The sequence below is a fragment of the Patiria miniata genome, unplaced genomic scaffold (genome assembly GCF_015706575.1).
Source record: "Patiria miniata isolate m_02_andy unplaced genomic scaffold, ASM1570657v1 HiC_scaffold_5, whole genome shotgun sequence".
Lineage (NCBI taxonomy): Eukaryota > Metazoa > Echinodermata > Asteroidea > Valvatida > Asterinidae > Patiria > Patiria miniata.
In genome coordinates this window covers 10,302,887-10,326,069 of record NW_024037072.1, presented here as the reverse complement: position 1 = coordinate 10,326,069, position 23,183 = coordinate 10,302,887, and the positions used below count along the sequence as shown (strand labels likewise).

Genomic DNA, 23,183 nt, shown 5'->3' with positions numbered 1-23,183 from the left:
CCTCGTTAAGATACCATGTTGAATATCAGCATGCTTCATTTTGTGGAAAGATCGCGGGCAGTACTTATGAACGGAACTTGGATAAAGCATTGTACACGTGTTCTAAACTACCCAAAATTAATGATTGCAGAATAGGCGTGCGTGATCATGTACATGTAAAAGCTTGCCGTTCAAAACTCTCGAATTTTTTGCGTTGACTTTTTGAGTTTGGGTTGACTTTTCGAGTTTCTTTTCGTGTTTTATTTAGTTGAATTTTCAAGTTTCGAGTTGAATTAGAGTTTCGAGTTGACAGTTCTAATTTCGCGTTGACTTTTTAAGTTTGGGGTTGTAACGTCGTTATGACGTCAAAATGTCCATTTAAAAAGAAAACACATATAAGGGAATGCCTGATCTTGTTGAAACTTGGTGTTAAAACATTATGTTAATAGGATGGAAAATCTGAAATCAGTCCAAATACCAACCTTTGAATAGATGCACGAGTAGTTACTAATAGTGAACTTAAAATGGACTACAAAAATGGTATTGTTCTGAAGAAAACAATCCATATGGTTTTGAGTAATTGTGCCAACGGGATTCGTTAATTAAAAACTGCCAAGATTAGCCAGCCAATGCGACATCGACGTCACGTACACTAACCGTCTGAATAAGAATCGTGTCCAGAGTACTGATTTGGGGATTTTATGAAATTCAAAATACGGAACAGCAACTTCTGAAACGGAATCTCTAGCAACGGAAGCCACTTTCGAGATCAAACAATGTGCAATGTGTTTCTGTGATTTTTCAAAACGTATAGAATGAAACTTCAACAGGTTGGCTGCCGTGCACAAAATTGCACAAAAACAAATGGTCCTACGTATACGTATATACCTGTAAACATTTTGTAATTTCATACCTGTAAGATCGCAGTAAGCATACTGGATGCAGCACAGCAGAATCGCCGATATAGAGAAGAAACTATTACCCATTTGTTTGCCTCCAGCATTCAGTGACAGGCCAGGTTTTTCCAACTTCTCCACTGAAATAGTCGGAAACTAGTCAGTCAAGTGTATGGACGTACTACAGCTCGACCTTGGCGTAGAAGTGACACTGTATATTTTCACCAAGGATACCGGTCTTTTAACCGCATCAGGGAACCAATTTTATTGCCTAATTATATCGTTAATAATTAAGTATATGAGTCGCCTGCGACATATGTAGCGCACAGAGTACCACAAGTCTCTCACTTGCTGGTGCCCCCCCCCCTCCCACTGGAAAAATACTGGCTACGCCACTGGTCATAGGCTGGAGAAGAGAGCCTGTTAATGATATGGGTATAGGCCCTATGACTACCCCATAACGCCAAGAAATTGGCTAAACCCGGCCCATTGTGAAGATCAGATGCGTGGAAAGACTCTACTATAGACAGACCATCGCTTATGTTCTAACGTCGTTTATTATGCGTATGGCGCCATCCTTGAAAACATTATCGCAGCAGAATTAGCACTGTCCGCGGAACCGACATCACAAACAAAATCCACTTAGTGCATCCGTTCCACCTAAACAAGGATACGGATAATTAAGCACAGAACAAAATGGTAATAAATATAACTATCGTCATGAAAAAGATACGCCGTAACGAGTGCTGTCTGTTTGGTCAACCTACAAACGCTCATTGGGATGATTAGCAAATACCCAGAAAAAAAAACATGAACAATTCAAGGACTAATATCGAAATAGCGCACTTTGTGTAATTATTTCCCCTCAAATGGTATATCGTTTGGAAGAAAACTGACATTGATGGTGGGTTTGAAAATAGGGTGCCCAGGGTCCTGGCACGCTACGCTAGCAACGGAATCCAGTTACAAAACCCTAAAAAATTGCGTATAAGATTGTTTGTTTCCTGAACTAAGAAGGCTAGGCCACACTGTGGTATTTTCGTACACTGTCGAAATATTGGGCATTAAAACGTTGAGTAAAGCCAGATTATCCAGAAGGGGGTCTTTTCTAGTGAAGATGTTGGTATTTTTTCATAATATTTACCCAACACCGGGTGCTCTAATTTGGTGAAAGACATCAGACAACAATTGTAGAAAATTTGACCAGATCATCGTAACTTCCTTACCCTAACTGAGTTGGGTATATTTTGTCCTCTCAATTGGGTAACATTGGGTATTAAAACGTTGGTTATTGGGCATTTCAACGTTGGTTAATGCTGAATTGTTAAGATGTTCGTCCTTTTTAGTTCGTCCTTTGCCCAAGCTGAGTTGGGTTTGTTGTCCTCTAAATCGGGTAACATTGGGCATTGAAACGTTGGGTAAAGCTACATTGTCTAGAATTTGGTAATCATAGTGTTACAGCAGAAGTTGGTCATTTTCCATAATATTTACCCAGCACCTAATTTGGTGAAAGGCATTAGACACAAATTGTAGAAAATTTGACCAGATCATCGCAACGTGGGTATTGAAATGTTTAATTAAAGCTATAATGTCCACAAGTTGGTCATTCAGTTTTAGTGTGAGTCGGTTGTCATTTCCTAAACTACTGGTGCTCAATTACTTGGTGAAAGGCACTAGACAACCCAACTCCCATATTGATTTTCAGAGGCAAAGTGTCCGGAAAAAAATTCATTTCAGAATTATTTGCTTATGATGAAATCCACACTGCGAAAATTCCTGTATCCGCCCCTTGCTGGGTATGTTGTCCTCTCAGTTGGACATGTCAAAGGCATATTATCGATGCAACAATATTAGTTGGCAACAACATGACCATCAATAAGTGCAAATTTTGAAGCGGACCATTTTATATTTAACCGTATGGCACAAAGCTCATAAAGTGGGCGTAATGTGCTGAAAATTACTTTAAATTGATAAATTTATGATGGCCGTTTTGACATAATGTTATGTAGGACGTGAGCCCAAGTGATATCTGTGAATTTATATGTGTTTCTTGACAACTATATCACTGTAAAAATGTTGGGCAAAACACTGCTGGGCAATGTAATTTTACCAAACATTGGTTTGAAAATTGATTTGGGTAACAATTTTCCAATTATTTGGACAATTTGCACAAGAGTTCAACCTGTTGATATGTTCACCATCACCGGTCTACATACATATCGACTCATTTTGCCCAACGTTTTTACAGTGATGTATGAAAAATATGTCTTGTTGCACAATGTGAAAATAAGCCTGACCAATTTTCTTGTAATCATAGTTGACCGTTAAATGTGATAATAGACTTTATAAACGTTGGTGAAAAACCAGTGACCACTCTATGAGAACATATCGAGACACCAATGTTGTTAAAGTATAGTTGACCATTAATTGATTGAGTATATGCTCCATGTATTGGTCAAATCCAACTTGCCATCTAATTGTGTAAGATAATTTGACCAATAAAATGGAAATTTTTAATTGACCAATTGATTGGAAAAGGCTGTGTAATCATTAGCTGGTAATTTATATTTTACCCATCTTCTGGTCTAAGTTGATATTTACACCAATTTAGGGCAAGCAGTTGGTCAAGAAATGCTTTATTTTTTTTTTTACAGTGTAGGCCCTCAAGCTTTTCGTAGGCCCCAGAATATTATCGCAGGTCCTAGGCACAGTGCTTCCTGTGGCTATTGAATAATAATCAACAAAATAGTTGTTTATGATATACACTCCATTTACGATTTTGAGCAATTTCATTGCTTCAAACGAAAAGAAAGAAATCATACGTAAGAAATCATAGAAATCATACGTACCTTTAAGTTATATACTAACATAATTAGCGCGACTTCATGCGCCAAAGGGACCTATTAGACTTAAGGACATATTTTGGTTTTATTCCTTTCTTATTATTCTTATTATCCCACTTAGCTAGCTAGGGACCTATTAGACTTAATGACATATTTTGTGTACCCCTTTCTTATCATTCTTATTATCCCATCTAGCTAGCCAGGGACCTATTAGACTTAATGACATATTTTGTGTACTCCTTTCTTATCATTGTTATATCCCACCTAGCTAGCTAGGGACCTATTAGACTTAATGACATATTTTGTTTACTCCTTTCTTATCATTCTTATTATCCCACCTAGCTAGCCAGGGACCTATTAGACTTAAGGACATATTTTGTGTACTCCTTTCTTATCATTCTTATTATCCCATCTAGCTAGCTAGGGACCTATTAGACTTAATGACATATTTTGTGTACTCCTTTCTTATCATTCTTATTATCCCATCTAGCTAGCTAGGGACCTATTAGACTTAATGACATATTTTGTTTACTCCTTTCTTATCATTCTTATTATCCCATCTAGCTAGCCAGGGACCTATTAGACTTAATGACATATTTTGTTTACTCCTTTTTTATCATTCTTATCATCCCACCTAGCTAGCTAGGGACCTATTAGACTTAATGACATATTTTGTTTTATTCCTTTCTTATTATTCTTATTATCCCCACCTAGCCAGCTCACCATGAGAAAGAACCCGTGTCAAAATACGACACTGCAAGCATACCGTACACTCATATTCGGTGCCGTTTACAATCGGGCACTTCCATGTCCATTAAATTTAGACTGGACATCTATGTTATCACATTTTGAAAATATTAATATCTATAACCTGGATATTCAGGATCTACAAATAAACCCAATACAAATGTTCATCCAAAAAAAATAAGACGTGGCAGGATATTGTTTCTTCATTAAAACTAGAAAGCACTCAGAGCGCACACTCCTCCGCTAAGGCTAAACACAATGTAATCGATTTGCAATTGTACCAAGGACGTGGTGTATTCACTCTTCCATGCCACGCGTGTATCGCAGCTTTTGCCAGTGAGTTCCATGGAATACCTACAGCTTTGTGACACTGATGCGCATGCGTCTAATTTGAATATTAGATCACGCCCCATTGCATTGCAAAATTCGCGGTAAACTGTTCGTGGGGGAACCACGTACCACTTGGTACTTGTTCTTTTAGGTCCGAATAAGATCTTAACCTTTTACTTGCTTCAAACCCTCAAGAGTAAAGTGCACAAAAAAGCTATGTTAAGAAAGCAAACTGAGGGTAAGGCCAACCAAAAAAATGTTCGGTCTCTGGTCAGACCAAAGTTCTTTTTTTTTATTGGCTTTTTTTTTTCTTCAAGCTTGGATTGTACAAACAATGTGGGGTACTATTTTGCTATTTGGTGTCCTCATGTACATTGGTGTCCTCCATAATTTGCCTTAGTGCTCTCGATCATTTGCCTTGGTGCAATTTCCCATTCCTTTGTGCTCTTTGGTAAAAAAAAAATGAGGAGGTGCGGCAATAGAGGGCGCTGTTGGAGCTACCGCGGAACATTTTGGAAAAAAAGATTGACGTGCATGATTAAAATCGACGCGCGCGCTGACCAGAGACCGACTTATTTTTTGGGGGGCCTAACCAAAGGTGTTTTGTTGCTTAATAAATTGTGCTGTGCAACACCCTACACCTTGTTGGGAAATGACTGCTGTTTTATGACGTGTTGTGATCAGATAGTTTTGCTGTTACGGATGAAAGAGGAGCCAGCAGCGAAAGGAGGGGTGAAGGGGAGTGGCTCATCAAAGATGAAGGAGGAATGAAGCGTTCTACACATAACACTCCTTCCAATTCATAGTGTTCCCAATTAAAGGCTCATACCATACTTTCAATACTTTCAATGGGGGCGCTGTTCAAATCCGATAATTATTAATACTATATCCGGTATTATCATTATTATATTAGGCAATAAATTATTAAGATGTACATTATGAAAACATCCTTGAGAAATACACAATAACGATCGTTCTTATGCGTTGTATGCATGGGCGGAATTGGGGGGGGGGGGGCGTGGATGCCGGATGATATGTGTTCCTCACTCTTTGTCCCCCGCCAAGACTTTTGTTATGATCAACAAGAATTCCGGGTTTGAGGTTTTCTTCGAACTATATTAATTATTAAACAATTATTCTCAAAAACGGAGAACACAATACAAAAGATTTCAATGCACATTTTTATGCAAAATAGCTTAGGGCGTATGTGCGCAGCATGTACATTTGAAAAGACAATAAAGTTATTTTGATATTGGGCATTAGACATTCACATCCAAATAAAATATGGACATTCACTTTACAAACCAATGTGCACATCCAATGTCCAATATCCAAACAGCAACATGGACATTCCCTGTACAAACGAATGTGAATGTCCAATGTCCAATATCAAACTAACTGTATTGTCTTACATTAAGAATCATGAACAGCGTCCCCTATTGTCACGTGGTTTCTATCCCCTCCGCCCTCTCTTCAAAATTGTTCACTGCCGGGCAATTTTAGTACTCTGCCGTGTGGTCATCCGTCATCCCCCGACTCGTCGGCACAGATTTACACCACTGGTTGTAGGTATCTCAGAGGGTGTTCTCTGTTGTTTTAATTTAGCTACAATGAATGCATCTACTCATTCCTTTCCCAGTAATGCAAAAAAATCCCTCAAACTCCGCCTTACCGCATAAGGTCTATAAAAAGGCAAAAATATGTAGCAAATAATAACAAAACACAGGACAATAAATCAGCCAAATTGCATTAGGCATACATCATGTGTCAAATCTTAAATTAGGGTAGGAACAATGACAGAGGGATACGTTGTCATCATTATTTGCTGGAGCGACTTTTAGTACATCATATTAATTGAGACCGAATGAAACTGGTTGCTGAGTTGTTCTTGATGTGTGATGACACGAGGACCTGACTATAGCGCTGTAGGCGATCATAAGGATAGCATGAAATCTAGCATGAAATCTGTAGTCCACAGTGCCAAAATCGGTTATGGTTATGGTTTATTTTTTCATATCATAGCACAAACAACATAATAAACAGGGAACTAAATAAAAAATGATACAGGTAAAAAGCATATGCTTGTAGCTTATAAATTAATATTCACATTCGTATGAATACACATAGGTCTAAACAGTACTTACTTACATCCATACATTACAAGAAATAAATCAATTTATTACAATACAGGAAAGGGAGGAAGTGGGCAAGAAGCAAAAAGTGGCCAAGGAATTATAAAACAATACTATATTTTCCAACAATCTGTGAGATGACATGAACTTACAATTTATTGGGATACTAATAATGGTTGAGATAATACAGATTATTGAGATCCACGCGACGTCCGTATTGTGTGATGTTCTGGTCACATCAGTAGAAGGAAGTTCTAATTGGACACGATGGAGGAGACGTCAACAAGTGACACGTGATAAGCGTTTGTTTTGCATGAACCTACGTTAGCTCAAATCTCTTTAATTGGTCATTCGGGAAAACGTCCATGTTTATATGAGGTTTGTAAAACCACGCTACGAATCACTTCGTCTTTGTTTTCGTAGGGCACTGACTGTATGCCTGAAGAAAGCAAAAACAGTGGAAGGCTGCCAGATGATGTGGCTTCTTTTATTGGGCCTAGCCCTAGGACTTCTTGGAACAGCTTTGGCAACAGGTACAGGCACTGGTAAGCAAATTTTGCTCACAATGACTGCATTTTATTAAAATATCAGGCCAGGTCATGGATCAATATAAGTTACCATTTGTAAATCATATAAAATCCCGTAAAAAAAATTAAGACTATTTTGTAGGATCTGCAATTTGTCCGTTTATATTTCCGTTTTCTTTCGTCCTCGTGCGTTGTCTTAGAACTCAAAAGGTTCTAACGGCTGTATTAACACAAGAAATTATTTACGAAGAAAATTGGTCAAAATAACAAAGGATTGTTTAAGTTATACGTCATTAACCCTGAAAGAGCCATTTTTATCTTACAACCTGGGAAAACTTGGAATGTCTGCAGAAGTATCCATTATGAGTACATCTGTACATCTCACAATCATTATGTAAAGTTACAATTAAATTGGACACTAATTTATTTTGTTATAAAATGTAAATCCACACCCCACGCGTGCCAGTCTGTACGCAAGCACTTTTACACCCGTAATGGGAAAAGTTTACATATTCGCTATACCCCTGTTCGAGAACAGTATGCCTAATTTTCATAAAATATGAGTCGAAATGACCGCAAGACATTAGAGGAACAACTTATGAAAGAAAAAGAAAAATGCGTTAATATATATAATATCGAAAAAGGAAAATAATTAAAAGATGGGGTCGTCCCCTGCTATTTAAGGGATGAAATAAAATCTGTAAATTTTTCCCCTCATATTCACATGGGTCCCAATGTATTGGCGAGTAACAGCAAGGGTGTTTGTCTGAAAAACATTTGAATTTTTAGGATCGTTATTCATGAAACATGGTAGAGCGTATTATTGGTTTTCCCGGCTATTTTAAAACATTATTAATACAAATTCAACAACTCTAGCATTCAATTTCGTCCGAGAAAAAAATCATACGCTTTAAACAAAACCAATTTAGTCATTTACCATTCAATTTCAAAGTTTGGTCACGCTCTTTAGTCACGGGCTCGAGAATATTCGTCCTTACAGATCAATTAATTACAGATCAAAGCTGAATGTTGCCGAATGGCAGCATTCAGAGATCGAATTCGTCGTACATAAATCAATTAAGATCAATTTAATTTCTGAATAACAAGGTTTGGCATTGACGAGACGAAATCGAAAACTCCGGGACGAAAACGTGTGCTCATTGTTTGAAATTGCTTGAACTAAATTTAAAATAGTCCGACAAAAGACGAATTCAACATTGGAAGTGCACGAAATCGATATTGATGGTCGAATTTCAATATTAGAAACGGTGAATTCAAATGATAAAAAAATTAAAATAGCTTGGGAAACCTATAGTAAGTTTATTTGTAAGATGATATTTGCCCTTCGAGACGTTATTGAAATAGCACTGGACGCTCCGTGCTGTCAGAGAACTCGCAAGAGGAATTCTCAAAACCTCAAGATTACTGATTGAATTGCGCTTCAGGAAGATGCAATATGTGATGTTTTATAGAATGTCCTTTATTAAATCCGCTCGTCTAAAATGAACGACTTGAACAAATATTGTATTGATCTTGCGAGGTAAAATGGCCGGGGCGGGTATCCCCCTCCACCCGCCACCTGTACATTTTTCAGATACCACATCAAAGCAATATTTTAGAAAATCAGTCCGGGCTTTCATAAGCTGTTCGGCTAATGTTTTTTTGTCAATTTGACTCCCACTGTGTAAAAATCAGACACACCGTTCACTCCAAATGTCCTTTTTTTTTTGCTTCAGGGGTACAAGCAAAAATGCAATCTTTTCTTTTTCAAGGTCGGATCAAGAGAGGTTTCTGCCGGGATGGGGGGGGGGGGGGGCGCTCTCAAAGGAGGGGGGGGCTCAGCACCCACCTGGATTGCACATCTGTTCATGCAAAGACTACACGCATGCATTGAGAAAATGAATTAGAAATGTTATAATGAAAACCCTATTTTTTACAATTGAATTGAAACTAACTATAATTCCAGGAATCTCTGTGTGTCTGTCTGTACTTCGATTGTTTCCAGAACCGGGCAATGTATGAAGTTGAAAATTGGCGGGTTTATTGCTCGGGACCACATAATGTGCAGTGTCAAGTTTGAAGTTACTTGGCTGAGCGGTTCTTTAAAAAAATGCAAACAAACTGCAAATTGACCCCATTTGCACATACAACTTATCGCAGAAATGTTTAGCGCCGCTCGTTATGACGTCATCGTCACGTTCTCGCTTTACACGCATGCCATCTACTTCGGCCAATCTCGGTCGACTCGCTTCAGTTTTACGAATGAGCTTATTATGCATCGGGTGGCGCACATGTGTAGTATGGCATGATAAAAAGCTAAAGATGGCCGCTTTCTGGTGCAGACGAAAGCGTCCAAATCAATGAATTAAAGTTGTTTGGATGAACGGTTCTCGAAAAAGCTGCAAATTGGCCCCATTTGTCTAATAAAAGATACAAGATTTGGCCTGTGTGTGTGCGTAGAGCTGACTTTCAGGGGGGGGGGGGCTATCCATTATCAACAATGGGTAATTTACGGGGGGCTATTCCATCATTATCAATGGGTCAATAAACCGTCCCCGTTTTCACGAAGAGACAAAAGTCTGCCCGTTTAAAGTGAAAAGCATGTTTTGAGAAAATCGCATTTGAAGTTGGTCTCTTTTTGCATCGCACATTTCCCTATTACCAGGTACTCTTTTTAATTCACCAATGTTACCACACGAAAGACCAGATGTTGAATGACTAAAAACTTTTAAATTATTTCAAAAAAAGAATTAATTAACATTGGTTAATTAGCAAAGAAACACTTTTGTCTGTTCGTGAAAACGCTAAAATGTGTTTTGCCCTCCACGCAGTCACTTTTCTCTCTTCGTGAAAACATTACGCGCTGTACCTACGCGCAGTGGCGAAGTGGGGTAAAATGCACTTTCGCTCTTCGTGAAAACGGTACGCGCAGTACGCGCAGTGGCGTTGTGCAGTAAAATCATATAGCTCTAGGGTAAAATGCACTTTCGCTCTTCGTTAAAACGGTCAAGTCGATCTAGGGCAGTGTTTTCCCCTACATTCGCGCATTAATCGTGTACACAACTAAGGTAGATGGGCAAACACGCATTATTTTGCAACTCAAAGCAACTTGGTTTCCACGTAAAATATAATTATGGTCTTTTTTACAAATCATTAGTCTCTTATCCGGCCGTATAACAGATGCAGTAAGATTATATGACGTCATTTATTATGTGCTACTGCAGTAGCTATAGGGTGCTTTCGGGTTACTGTGTGATGAAAATTTTTGGTCAATGGGACTGGGTAATTTTTGTTTACATTAATTTTGTACAGTTTTTTTTTCCATTTAAACTGTTCTCATTTGTTTGTTTTGTTTCCACACATTTATGATCAAGTTACTTCAAGAGGACCCTTCAGCTTAGTGATAGACTTTTCATTTTGTCTGATACCATGAACGCAAAATATTATCAAAATGAAGTTTTCATTACATGCAATTTGCCATTTTCATTTCACTGTTTTTCCATTTTTAATTTTTTTTTGGCTTTCGTGAAACAAAGGGAAATAAGTTCTGCACGTAGCACTTTCAAAATCTAGGATATGAAAGCCCAATTCATCAGCTTTCTTTTAGTGCAAGAATAATAATCAAGTCATTCATGTAATGTTCACGTTATGGAATTGTAAACACAACCACCGTTTCAAAGTTTAGTCCAGAAACCTTGATAAATAATGATATAGGCCTATTTGGATTAAATTCAAGCCAGTTCTAAATTAAATGGTTGTGGTATCCACTAATGATATCAGTATGGCAGGAACACCTCTCGTCATGAGCAGGCAATCGGCAAAGGAGAAGAGATGTACAAATGCATTAAATCCATGTCTTAAGTGTACTTCTCTCTTCCCGTATTGAAATATTACAAGATGGAGGAGACGTGAAATGTGGCACCAAGGTGCGGCAGAACTAGGTGGAAGGGGGAACTTGCCCCCCCCCCCGGCCAACAAAAGTGCCCCTCTCCGGGTCCGTAAATGTGCCCATTCGAGATTAAAACAAAACTGCCCCTACGAAGTCATGAAAGCATAATCATGATTGCGCTTAAATATTGTCTTCTCTCATGTAATGAAAAATTGCCCCTCAAAAACACAATACCCCTCGCGTGAACCTTCTCCAGATTTGTGAAACTTCTCGATATGGAAAACTACCCCTCGAAAGCACAAATACCCCTCTTGCAATACTAAAATTGTGCCCCTCTCGAGATTTGAAATTGGCTATCAAAAACAAAAGTGCTCCTCTCCCAACAACATATCGAGATGGAAATCTGCCACGCGAAAACATAACAAGTACCCTGCTCGCAACATTATTATACTCTGCCACTCTCAAGATGGAAAACTGGCCTGTGAAAAAATAACATGTAAAAGTGCTCCTCAAGCGATAAAACAAAATGGTTACTAACCGGCCATCAAAAGCAACATTGCCCCTCTCACGATAAAAAATCGGGTTCCTTTGCATAGGCTTAGCTAGTCAAATTTAAGGGCGGACCCAAAGAGGTTACTGCCGGGGTGTGCTTGGATATAGGAGGCCGAATGTCTCTCTCAAGTGAAAAAGTCAGGAAAAGCTAGCATACTGTAAATTATTTGAGTTAGGAAATTAAAATGTAAAAAAAGTTTAACGCAAACATTTCAAAAAGTGTATTTCGCTGTTAGTAAATTTGTTGCTAGTAACTTTTTTTGCAATGTGAACGAAAACAGTTTCACAATTTTCTCTTCTTTCACACCGACGGGAGGTGCCTTTTTTCTGAGGAAGTGCCGCCTTTTATTGATGCCCCCCCCCCCCCCCCCGTTTAAAAAGCATTCCGCAAATACAAGCTATTATTATTAATAACAAATGATCAAAGCACTTGTGCAAGCTTCCCAAACGTCCTCCTGGCAATTGAAATCTTCACATAAGCATGCTGTTTTTTGACGAGTTTTATTTTCTGAGTATTTATCTTGATCGTTTTCTGTATACATTGTTACAAGAAGTTTAATGATGAACAGAAACACTTTGAAATAATTGACATGTTTCATTTGGAGTGCACTTATGAGACATAAAAATGATCAAAATAGCACGTTTTAGCGGTGTAGCAGTCAACTCATTACTCTAAACATCTTCAATTAAAGCCATATTTTCCATCGTTTCACGCACGCCTCCCCAAAATAAGGTGCACTAAAACAAAGGTAAATGACAATCCAGTACTGTCCTTGTCACAAAAACTTCCTTTTGTTCTATTTTCGTTTATGGTATCAGACAAAACGAATATTCCATCAGTAAGCTGAAGGGTCCTCTTGTAGTTTCTTTGGTGGGAACAAAAATTGAAAGAAAAACTGTACGAATGTAAACAAAAAAAGTTACTCTCAGTCTAACTGTCTAAGTGACCTGATATTTTCAAAACACAGTAACCCGAAAGCTCCCTTCAGCTCCTGCAGTAACACACAATAAATAATGCATATCATCTTGCCGACCGACCTGCATCTGTTATTTAAAAAATGCCGAGGAATACGAATGAGAACCCACGATTTGTCAAAAAAGAGACCCATAATTGCGCAAACCAAAATCTTCTAAGTGGCAAAATAATGCGCGTTTGCTCATCTACCCAAAGTTGTGTACACGGTTAATGCGCGAATGTAGGGGAAAACACTGCCCTAGATCGACTTGACCGTTTTCACGAAGAGCGAAAGTGAATTTTACCCTAGAGCTATACGATTTTACTGCACAACGCCACTGCGCTTACTGCGCATACCGTTTTCACGAAGAGCGAAAGTGCATTTTACCCCACTACGCCACTGCGCGTACAGCGCGTAATGTTTTCACGAAGAGAGAAAAGTGACTGCGGGGAGGGCAAAACACATTTTAGCGTTTTCACGAAGAGAGAAAAGCGTGATTTCATTGATTAAAACTGATTTTGACAAAACAAAAGTTTGCCAGGATGTTCGTTATTGTTCACTTATTCAATTAAGAATGTAAGACCAAAACCAGAATTTCGAAAATATGAAGATTTCTGGCCACTTATCTCTCTTCGTGAAAACGGTGCCGAAACAATGGCACACTTTTGTTCCTCATGTTTTCCGTACTATAATTTGAGAAATCTTTGTGTGTCTGTCCACAGATAAAAAAAAAAAGTGCGTTCAACCTTGAGTGTGCGTTCAACCTGTTAATACAACACCATGAATCGTGTGCGTTTGCATGAGCAGGTCTCAAAAACGCTGCAAGCAACCAATACCAGCGGCCAAGCAATGTGCTCCTTTTAAACAGGCACATTTTCAACGGGCTCTGCACTAATACTAATAATGAATGCTCCTATATACATGTGTGACTGGTGTCATCACTTAACGCTTTGTTCACTTATTCAATTAAGAATGTAAGACCAAAACCAGAATTTCGAAAATATGAAGATTTCTGGCCACTTATCTCTCTTCGTGAAAACGGTGCCGAAACAATGGCACACTTTTGTTCCTCATGTTTTCCGTACTATAATTCGAGAAATCTTTGTGTGTCTGTCCACAGATAAAAAAAAAAGTGCGTTCAACCTTGAGTGTGCGTTCAACCTGTTAATACAACACCATGAATCGTGTGCGTTTGCATGAGCAGGTCTCAAAAACGCTGCAAGCAACCAATACCAGCGGCCAAGCAATGTGCTCCTTTTAAACAGGCACATTTTCAACAGGCTCTGCACTAATACTAATAATGAATGCTCCTATATACATGTGTGACTGGTGTCATCACTTAACGCTTTGCGTAGGATTCCTTTGTGCTTTCATTTTGACCTATAGTCGATTGAAATTTCCAAAGTATTAAACTCAGCTCTTAGAACTTTTTAATTCCCAGAAAAGGCACGAGGACAAAAGAAAATGGAAATGCATGTATACTGGTCTACTTGTTTATGTGATCGAATCCTGCGACATGATTCTTAAGTACCTTTTTCACTTATGGGATGTTAACATGATTTATAAAAGTGTGTAACTTTCCCTTTTGATTTTGGAGATATAAACCATACTGGTGTTCTAATAACATGAAGTTATTAAGGGGTGTCAGTTTTTATGAATATAAACAGTGCGAAATTAAGTTAAGAGGCTAGTAACGCAATGGTAGCTCTGATGACTTATGCCTCATTTTGTTGGGTTGGATCACAATTGATTGCATAAGTGCGGTCATTTTGATGACGTCATTTCAACATGTTGTCCCAAAGTGACTCTGGGAAATTTTTATTTCTAAATTAGTCAGGGTCCCTCTAAAAAAACACCAAATTTAGCTGGCAGAAACTAGTTCCCTCTTCATCCAACACTTTCGGCTCATTCCAATCGCCAACTATCGATATAGGCGTATGTGCTCAAATATCAGCAATATGTTTGTTTTTAAAATAAATAAAAAGTAACAGAAATAAACGAGCCGGGAAATAAAGAAAGGACCTCAGTACACATTTATATTGCAAGAAATAACAAAACATTGGAGAAAACACGTTGAAGAAAAAAAGCAAAACTGTATTCTTTTGTTTAAAAGATGTAATGGAAATAACAAAGCACCGCTATCAAAATAAGGATTTCTTCAAATCAACACAAACAATGGTTTCTAATGCTAATTCTCCAGTGATTAATCACAAGGGAGGGCGTGCCAAAGTAATGATGCTAACGAGTTCATCAATATACTGCACTTACAAAACGTGTCCGTTTGATAATAATTATACACATGGGATCAATTAAGTTTCATTTTGTTTCTAAATTTTTCGCAATTGCAAAACAGATGATCACGATGATTACCCAATTCGGCTTGTTGACGGTGCGACCGATAACGAAGGACGCGTTGAGATCCTCTTCAATGGCCAATGGGGAACCGTTAACAGCGAGGGTTGGGATTCCCGAGACGCTAGCGTGGTGTGTCGACAGCTTGGCTTCTACGGCCACAACTCATCGGTTGGTAGTGCTTACTTCGGTGAGGGGACCGGCACCATCCTGATTACCTATGTCGGCTGCTTGGGGAATGAACATCGCCTAACTGACTGCGCCTTTGAAGGTTGGGGTGTCCTGGCAAGTCATGCGCTAGATGTCGGCATTCTCTGCCAGACGGGTGAGTTGTACATAAACAAAAAGTGTAAAGGGACCGGAATATGCGGCATTTCCTGCAAGAATGTTGCTGGTCACAGAGGGCCAGCACAATGTCATCTTTGCCCTTACAGATATGTCCCATGAGCATCCCATGGGATTCCCATTAGGTATTCCCATGGGACCCCATGGAAAACCCATGGGGTCATCAAGAACACCATGAAAGTTAAAATGATCACCATGGGAGATTTTATGCTCATCATGGGAAACCCATGGGAACACCATGGAGATTGCATAGACAACATGGGAACACCATGGGGATTTTATGGACACCATGGGAACACCATGGGGATTTTATGGACACCATGGGAACACCATGGGGATTTTATAGACACCATGGGAACACTCTGGGTATGGACACCATGGGAACGTACATCATGGGGATTTTAGACACATAGGTGCACTATGTACGCCGGGATATACTGGAGAACATGCATATATGCCATGGGAACCATCATAGACCCAATTGCACTCCCAAACTATAGGCAAGCCTTTCTTTAATTTATTTATTTATTCGCAAGTAAATTTGAATTCAATTAAAAAATGTTCCCTTGTGGTCATAGAGGTTATCAAGAATTCTATTTTTTTTATGCTGACCATGGGAAACTTTTTTCACCAATTGAACACAATGGGATAGACACCATGGGACACCATGGGAAATCGCTTGTGAGAATCGCTTCAATAACGAGTGTTGTAATTGCAAATTTTTGAAATTTTCTGTTGATAAGTGAAGTCATGAAGCATACAGTATTTTTTATGTGAAAAATGTGTCATTCAAAGAACTTTGGATAATATTGATTTATTTGTTATTATGGTTGGAAACATTTATGAGAAAATAAATTGGGTACACTGTGATAATATGGTACAACTTGGCAAGTGGTATGGAAGCAATAATGATGTAACAGTCCGCCGACCCTTCGTCCCTGCTTCCAGCCGGGAGATGCCGCCGGACGGACGCTGACAGGATTAGGCTATCCCGATGAGCGGTTACCGGGAAACCCGGGACGTTACTTCGTTTGGAGGAAGTATACCCCCAGGCATTGCAGTGGACCAGAGATACTCTCACTCAATCACTCTCACCCTATTAGGCTCAATAACTCACAGGAGACAATGATTAAGTCACAGTCCTCTTTTTATAACTTAACAATGGTGTTTTATTGTGTGCGCCTTAACCCTAAAGGGGCCGGGGGGCGGAATCCGCCCCCCCCCCCCCCTCAACATTTTCCGCGATAGCCTCTAAAAAAATTTTTTCGCGACCCGAGCTGTTATGACTTTTTAGCCTCGAGCTTCGCGCATCTTTTGATACCAAAAACATAAAAATCGGACCACGGGTTGGCACGTAGCGAAAAATTTTCCGGCGCTACGCGCCGTGAAAGCTGAATTTTCGCATATACGTCGTGTACACCGAGCAGAATTGCCATTCATACATATGAATAATTAATTAGCCATAATTCCAAAACCCTTTGACCTATGGTCATGAAATTTCTTGGGCATGTTTAGGAAGAGTTGCTCTATGCATGTGCTGAGTTTCAAAATTTTTCGTCACTCGATGGCCGAGATCTTTGGGGGGGGGGCGGAATCCGCCCCCCCCCCCCCCCCCCCCCGGCTGAGAGATGGTCAAAATAACCCGGCCCCTTTAGGGTTAACAGACGACTCCTATATAGGCGTCTATTGCTAACTCTAACGTGGACACAATGTTCGCTGCTTATTCTAACTCTTTCTGGTCAGTTAACTCACCAACAAGGCAGCCCGTCCGGTGGGTCCCTCTTCTGGGTTAACTCGCTAGCGGATAATCAATCGCAGCGCTGCAAGACCTGCATCCAACTGACTGACGACTCACCCAAGAACTAACTCGTGTCATGCGCTTCTGCTTGTGACTCCATTTGTGACTGACCGAGTGAGCGAGTGTCACGCGCGCGGCTGACGCACCCTTTTATACCCGCGGGCAGCGCGTGCATAGACAGTAGCAGCGCGGAGGCCACCGACGCAGGCACCAGTACCCTAGACTGGCACTATGTCCAATGTTTCGTTACACAGCCTCGCCTTAAGTTTGGTCAGTCCCTTTGACCAATAAACTTATACAAAAATAAATAAAGAAACATTGGTCCACCTAAAGTCTCTTAAATTTTGACATAAGGTGATATCTACCGGACTTCTTTGTCCTAGATAGGTTCCTAGCTATACAGCATAACTTCAATAAACATTCAACTTCAAACTGTTCGAGTTTTATAAACACTTCCTAAACTTATGGCCTCAATAAAGTTAACATGTAAACACAAAGTTTAAACAACTCCTAAGCTTAATCGGTAAACGTAATTAAACAACTTGCAAACTTCAAGGTGTAAGGCGTTTAAGGTGAAACTCCTGGTTTCTGTTAACTTGTGAACTTAAAAAGATGTAAAGGCGTCTAAGGTGAAACTCCTGGTTTCTGTTAACTTGTGGACTTAAAACCCAGCTTTAAAATTAACATCAAAAACGCGCTCGGTTTCCTCTCGGGTAACCAAAAGTCCTCCATGGTACAGACTACGGGTCTTCCTCTCGGTGATCTTTGTCACGTTGCCAATCATGGAGCCTACCAGTTGTGCGATGTTCATGGAGGGTCCCAAGCCTTCTGACCTCGAGTCCTTATCCACGATGATCCTACGAATCTTCACCGGGGTGGCGACTCAAAAGTGTGGCCCGCCTTCTCAGGCTCACTTGCCTCTCTCAGTACGACTACATCGTAGTGACGGGATGCAGAATCGTGCAGGGTACGCATCTCACCAAGGTAAGTATCTGTCTTCTCCTATTCGGTGATCCTCACGACTTGCCCGGCAAAGAACTTCCCAAGGGGTACCTTTCCTGGTTGCCGTATCGGCTCCTCTGGTTTAGTGGCAGTGCTACACATCGGCATGCTGTCCCACAGCATGGATAAGGTAGGCGAAACCGCTATCTCGAGGATGTCCTCACTTGCTAGGAGCGGTCCCGCATCAAACTCTGGCTGGGAAGAGCCCTGCCCTGCAGGCTCTCCATGCTCGCCTTAAAGCTTAATCGGTAAACGTAATTAAACAACTTGCAAACTTCAAGGTGTAAGGCGTTTAAGGTGAAACTCCTGGTTTCTGTTAACTTGTGAACTTAAAAAGATGTAAAGGCGTCTAAGGTGAAACTCCTGGTTTCTGTTAACTTGTGGACTTAAAACTCAGCTTTAAAATTAACATCAAAAACGCGCTCGGTTTCCTCTCGGGTAACCAAAAGTCCTCCATGGTACAGACTACGGGTCTTCCTCTCGGTGATCTTTGTCACGTTGCCAATCATGGAGCCTTCCAGTTGTGCGATGTTCATGGAGGGTCCCAAGCCTTCTGACCTCGAGTCCTTATCCACGATGATCCTACGAATCTTCACCGGGGTGGCGACTCAAAAGTGTGGCCCGCCTTCTCAGGCTCACTTGCCTCTCTCAGTACGACTACATCGTAGTGACGGGATGCAGAATCGTGCAGGGTACGCATCTCACCAAGGTAAGTATCTGTCTTCTCCTATTCGGTGATCCTCACGACTTGCCCGGCAAAGAACTTCCCAAGGGGTACCTTTCCTGGTTGCCGTATCGGCTCCTCTGGTTTAGTGGCAGTGCTACACATCGGCATGCTGTCCCACAACATGGATAAGGTAGGCGAAACCGCTATCTCGAGGATGTCCTCACTTGCTAGGAGCGGTCCCGCATCAAACTCTGGCTGGGAAGAGCCCTGCCCTGCAGGCTCTCCATGCTCGCCTGAGTACACTATCTCCAATGGGTGAAGCGTCGCCTTGCCTAGCTTTGGCCCTACTTCGTCATCTGGCGCCTTCGATACCGTGCTAGATGGAGTATTCGCCTTCTTCGTAGCCTCGCCTAGCTTTGGCTGTACATCGTCAGCTGGCGCCTTCGATACCGTGCTTTGTGGAGTCTTCGCCTTCTTCGTAGCCTTGCCACGATCTTTACTGGGAAAGTCCTCTGCCTGTTCATACTTGCATTTCTTGTCCGATGTGGCCTTGTCCTTCGATTCGGCATTGCTTTCCCTTCGGCGTCTGTCTTCGCGGGTCTTGTGAGACTCGCCCTTTATCTCGCCCACTTCATCCATGCGGTTGGGGTGACAGTCGCGGTAGTGCGCCTTCAAATGTCTCGGCAATTGTTCTTGTGGGCGCAGTGCCTACACCAGTAGTACAATCGCGGCCCATGCTCGGTAATTAGGTGGCGTTCTAGGCTTCTCTTGTGAAGTCTCTCGTGGCACTTAAGGGCACCTAGTGTGGTCCTGGTCCACCTCATCTCTGGACTTCTCTTGACTGTCTCGGCCCATGGCGAGTATGTACAGACTCTGTAGTGAAAATGCAAAAGTGGTGAGTTTCATTAATGTGTATTTCACCTTCTCTCGCTCTCACAACAATCTTTCACATCTAGCGATATCTCTGGGGCACCTTGCAATGCCTGGGGGGATTCCGACGCGGTAATGGGGTCTCAGTATGGCATGTTTACCCTTCCGAGTTTTCAGGCCTCAATGTGGTTTTGGGACTTGGAATCACGATCGGTGGTGTCTCCTGGGTAAGGTGATTGCCCTCTGGTGACACTCTGGGGGTGAAAGGACGGACGGTTGGGTTTGGAATTCGCCTCCCTGTCGTAGGCGTCTCTATTTGCCCGCTGGAATTGTCTTCCGCTTGTGCTGGAACGCTGGTTTTCTGCTGTTGGCTGAGTATGTCTGCATTAGCCTCTGTTGTGTTCTCAATCCATGAGATGAGGGGATTTCCTATGTAGGACTTCAAGCGGTCCCGATGCACAACTTTCATCTTTCCTCCCTTTTTACGTTAAATCCGGAAGATGACATCGGACAGCTTGTGCACGATGAGATACGGACCCTCCCATCGGCACTGCAATTTAGGCAACAAGCCTTTCCTCTTTGCCGGATTGTGCAGCCCCACGTGCCCTACCGTGCGCGAGTCTGAACTGCTCCCTCAGTTGTTGCGCATAGTCAGTCTCTTCGCCTTCAACCTCTTGTTGGTCGTCACGAGGTTGTTCAACAGCCAAGTCGATGGGAAGGCGCACCTCGCGTCCGAGCATCAGCATATTAGGTGATTCACCTGTTGAATCCTGTGGTGAGGCACGATAGGCAAACATTGCCAGTGGAATCTTTTCATCCCAATCTCGCTGTCGTCTGTGGGGCTCTATCATCATAGAAACCATTGTGACCAGTGTGCGATTGAATCGCTCAATCATCCCATCACTCTTCGGATTGTACGGCGTCGTTCGCGTTTTCTCAATGCCAAGTAGGCGACACATTTCCGCGAAGACCTGGGACTCAAAATTACGACCTTGGTCGGAGTGTAGAACCTCGGGCACACCATACCGGCTCACAAACTCTTTCACGAATTTATCGGCTACTGTTTTTGTCGTTTGGTCCGGGATCGGGTAGGCTTCTGTCCACTTACTCAGGTAATCGCCCACCACCAGTATATACTTGTTCCCTCTCTCGGTACCCGGTAAAGGACCAAGTACATCGCCTGAGGATGGACCGAACGTCTGCCGAAATTCCAGCCCAGTAGAATCTCACCTTAACTTTAGCCAAGGTTTTCCTAACGCCCAAGTGTCCTCCAGATCTGTTGCCATGTAGTTGACTCACCATTTCGTCTTGGTATTTCACTGGTAGCACCGTGAGCCATCTCATCTCGCGCCCGTCGTCTGTCTCCCATTTCCGGCAGAGAACACCTCTGCGGACTTCAAGTTGGCCCCAGTGGCGCCTATAAGTCTTCGCCCTGGACGACAACGCAGACATATCCGCCCAGTCAGGTTCTCGCTGATGTTCTTTTGCTTTTATCACCCATCTGAGGTCTGTGAGATACCGCCGACGGTGTTTCTGTTTTCTTTACTTCATCGTTGGTTGTCGGTTGACATTTTGCCTGTTGTCCCTCTTCTCGGCCACATTGAGTGCAAGGCATCCGTGATAGGCCGTCCGCATTCGTGTGAGAGCGCCATCTCGCCATTTGTCCTTGCCGAAATTGTTTCAGGAAGACCACCACCGCCAAGAGCTCGTGCCTCGTAACGCAGTAATTGCGCTCAGCCTTGCTTAACACTCTACTCGCCTAGGCGATGACTTGTTCTCGACCTCCAACAATCTGCGATAGAACGGCTCCTATACCAGACCGACTGGCATCAGTATCCAAGATGTAATCGGCATCTGCAACAGGATAGGCGAGTATAGGTGATTGTTGTAGTCTCATCTTCAGCTTCTGGAAGGCGTCTTCACAGGCGCTACTCCAAATGAAGTCTCTGGACTTCTCGGTGAGACCATGCACGGGGCGGGCGATGTCAGCAAACCCTCTGATGTACCTCTTGTAATAATACGCCAGACCTAAAAAGCTCTGGACATCTTTTACCGTCTTGGGAGATGGCCGCTCCCGTATGAAGGAAATCTTGCGGGTCAGTAGCGATACCCTCACCCGACACGGCATGCCCTAGGTACAGCCCTTACAGAATTCTCCCATGTAGTTCCTAATTTTCCCATGGGACCCCATGGGAATTGCATGGTAAATTGGACACAATGTAGCATGGGATTTTTCAGGAGGAGGTCAAGAGTGAAGTTCGGGAGAGTAGTAGTCAAGCAAAGGAGTCATTTATTCAGAGTGCAAGTGACCAAGAAGTTAAGGAGTGGCTCCAAAGGATGACAAAAATGCTAGATGACATGAAGTCAAAGCGAAACCCAGGAGCGCCTAGAGGGCCGAGGATTGCTGCCAGGCGCAAGGCAACTCCCCAAGACGTGTGCTTCAAGTGCAATAACCGAGGGCATTTTGCACGGGAGTGCAGGAAGCGCGTCGGACATGATGAAATCGACAGACAGGCGTCGGGAAACGACAGACATCTGGCTCCAAGGCCCGAGGGACAGCTGGAGACGGGCCGAAACACCAGAACGGAGACAACCACGAGGGACCAAGTAGGGATGGGAGAGATGTGAAGCCTACCGTTGGCCAAAGGGCGCGCGCTGGACTATTTGTACAGGCGTTTATAAGGGGAGTCAAGGCAAACCTCTTGGTGGACACAGGTGCGACGGACACCGTCCTATCGTCAGCTACAGTTTTACTACATGATTCTCATTGAGAAACGACCTAAGCTGGAGAGTGGATGTACAGGAGTTCGTAACGCTGACGGTAGCAACATGGAAGAGCCTTGGTAGAAGTGCAAATTGGAAGGACGACGTGTCCCGTTTGGGCTGTTTTCGGCAAAATAGGTGAAGTTAAAGGAATCCTGGGAATGGATTTTCTGTTGCCAACGCAGGGTTCCTTGGACTTCCACTCTCTTGAACTGAAACTAAATGGGGAGAAAATAACATGCAATGACCTAAATGGAGGAGGCCTATGTGCAAGGGTAATCGTAGGAGAAACAACGAGGGTTCCCGCAGGACATGAAGCATTAGTGCCTGGGTTGGTGACAGGTGAGCGCGTCAGGAGTCAGCTGGGTCTTATGGAGCCTTCTGATCGAAGTGAGGTGGCGGACAAGGGCATGATTGTTGCGCGTGTTCTTGTGAACCCAGGAGAAGAGTTGCTTCCCGTGCGTGTGTTCAACCCTGGAAAGAGGGAATGATGAAGTGAGACTACTGAGACGGGGCAGGTAGATGTCCCCGAACA

At 42.1% G+C, this 23,183-nt stretch overlaps 1 protein-coding gene across 1 annotated transcript in view; it reads left to right on the top strand.

Annotated features, from left to right (window-relative positions):
* Window positions 1–7,342: 7,342 nt before the first annotated feature.
* LOC119741237 overlaps window positions 7,343–23,183 on the top strand; it is a 55,824-nt gene continuing 39,983 nt past the window's right edge. The window contains 2 exon segments of the mRNA XM_038216980.1: window positions 7,343–7,472; window positions 15,205–15,528. Coding sequence (XP_038072908.1) covers window positions 7,400–7,472; window positions 15,205–15,528 — 397 coding nt within the window. The 5' untranslated portion in view covers window positions 7,343–7,399.